The sequence below is a fragment of the Sceloporus undulatus genome, unplaced genomic scaffold (assembly GCF_019175285.1).
Source record: "Sceloporus undulatus isolate JIND9_A2432 ecotype Alabama unplaced genomic scaffold, SceUnd_v1.1 scaffold_16933, whole genome shotgun sequence".
Taxonomy (NCBI): Eukaryota; Metazoa; Chordata; class Lepidosauria; order Squamata; family Phrynosomatidae; genus Sceloporus; species Sceloporus undulatus.
The window spans coordinates 1-1908 of NW_024819849.1; the positions used below are offsets into that span (position 1 = coordinate 1).

The 1908-nt window shown below is 39.4% G+C and overlaps 1 protein-coding gene across 1 annotated transcript; it reads left to right on the top strand.

Moving 5' to 3' along the window:
* The first annotated feature begins 206 nt into the window (after positions 1 to 206).
* On the top strand, positions 207 to 1486 carry LOC121918561 (actin-related protein 2/3 complex subunit 5-like). The gene is made up of 2 exons (XM_042444587.1): positions 207 to 352; positions 1286 to 1486. The coding sequence occupies exons 1-2, from the start codon at positions 287 to 289 to the stop codon at positions 1469 to 1471; spliced, it is 252 nt and encodes an 83-aa protein (XP_042300521.1). The 5' UTR covers positions 207 to 286; the 3' UTR covers positions 1472 to 1486.
* The last annotated feature ends 422 nt before the right edge of the window (positions 1487 to 1908 follow it).

A 1908-nucleotide genomic window follows, 5' to 3' on the forward strand; every position in this document is an offset into this window, starting at 1 on the left:
GCATTGGACATGAGAGGATGCTGTTTTATCCTGCCATGTTATAGTGAGTCAAAATTTCTGAGTCAAATCTTAATTCAGCCATAAATTCACAAGTCAGCTTCAAGTGAGCTACTGCTCTTTCAGCCTCAGAACCAACTCAAAAATTATACTGACCTAGATCATTAAGCTGTTGTAAGGACTACAGTGTATGTACTGTATCTGAAATTGCAAAGTGTAAAATATTATCGCTCTCTTATTCTGATGCTGGGCAAGATTGTGTTGTCCTTAACTGCTCTTTACAGGTAATATGATGGCTGCATTACAGGCAGCTCTGAAGAACCCTCCAATCAACACCAAGAGTCAAGCTATAAAGGTAGGTTAACAGAAGAATATTGTTGTTGTGTTCCTTCAATTACTTTCCAACTGATGGCGGTCCTAAGGTGAATATATCACAGGATTGAGCAGGGAATCAAACCCTTAACTCCAGAGTCATAGTCCAGTGCTCAAACCACTACATCATGTTGGAGAATAAACACTGTGCAGTATTCATCACAAACAGCAATCATACATAGATTCAATACAAAGCTGAAAATATAGATGAAATTCTGGTCTCACAGTAATGTATACAGGCCTTTTCAGAAAGCAGTTCTGTGAACATTTATTTTCTAAAATTGGAATGATGGAGTTTTATGCTCTTCATTGACATCCAGCCATATATTTATGTTAAAACATTGAAAAAGCATGCTTTGCAGTTATCAGCTGTGGGAGCTGATAGTGGTGCAGAGAACTGGCATAATTTTTGTGATGTAGATGACATGAGAGTTTGCAGATGGATTTCTGGCTTTTAGTTAAATTCTCAGAAATATCAGTGGCTTTGCAGAGATTTGGTGTAAAAGTACAAAAAAGCCAACATTTCAAGGAAGCTGCTACTGACAGGTGGGTTGGATTCAAACTTAACCCTACTTAGAAGAGACCCATTGACTAAATTTTGATTCTATCTAAAGGCTGTTTTTGTCAAAAATAAAGTGACATGATTTCAAAATTAGAACAAATTTCTTTTCTGTCTGGGCTACATACATTGAGTCAGCTGTGTTTGATTAGTATTGATGCTTGTTGAATTTCTGTAGTAAATTATAATACAGTAGTAGTCCAGCCCAGTGCATGTTTATTCAGAAGGAAATGGAACTGTGTTCAGGGGAACTGATGCCAAGTAGGTGCACATAGGACTGTAATCTAAAGCTAGATGGGAAAGCATTTTAATTATTATAATTCCTTTTCTGTTTCTAACATTTTCCATTTTTTGTAGGATCGTGCAGAAAGTATTGTCCTGAAGGTTCTCATCTCTTTCAAAGCCAGTGATATCGAAAAGGCAGTACAGTCTTTGGATAAGAATGGAGTTGATCTTTTAATGAAATATATCTATAAGGGCTTTGAAAGCCCCTCTGACAACAGCAGTGCTGTCTTACTGCAGTGGCATGAAAAGGTATGGTAGTAAGGATGACAGTCCCTTAGAGCAGGGGTAGGCAACCCTTTTGAGCCGGGGGCCGGGTAGCTGTCCCTCAGACAACAGGGGGGCCAAAGCCAAAAAATAAATAATCAAATAATTTTTTAAATAAATAAATAAGCCGGGACAAATGTAGGACAAAATTTTCAGATGGAGGGCACTTTTTAAATAAAAAATGGAGGACACGTGAAAAAATTTGCTGATTTTTTAAAAAAATGTTAAGATAAATGCATGTTTCTGAGGCTTCTATAGACAATGGCCCCCCAAAGGCACCAGCGGCAATCAGCGGCAGGACCGGGCTGGGGCCGGTCCCAAGGCCTTGCCGGGCCGCATCTGGCCCACGGGCCACAGGTTGCCTACCCCTGCCTTAGAGGATAATGAGTGTATTTCCTCAACAACTTCCTTGGGGTTTTGAAGGTCTTATG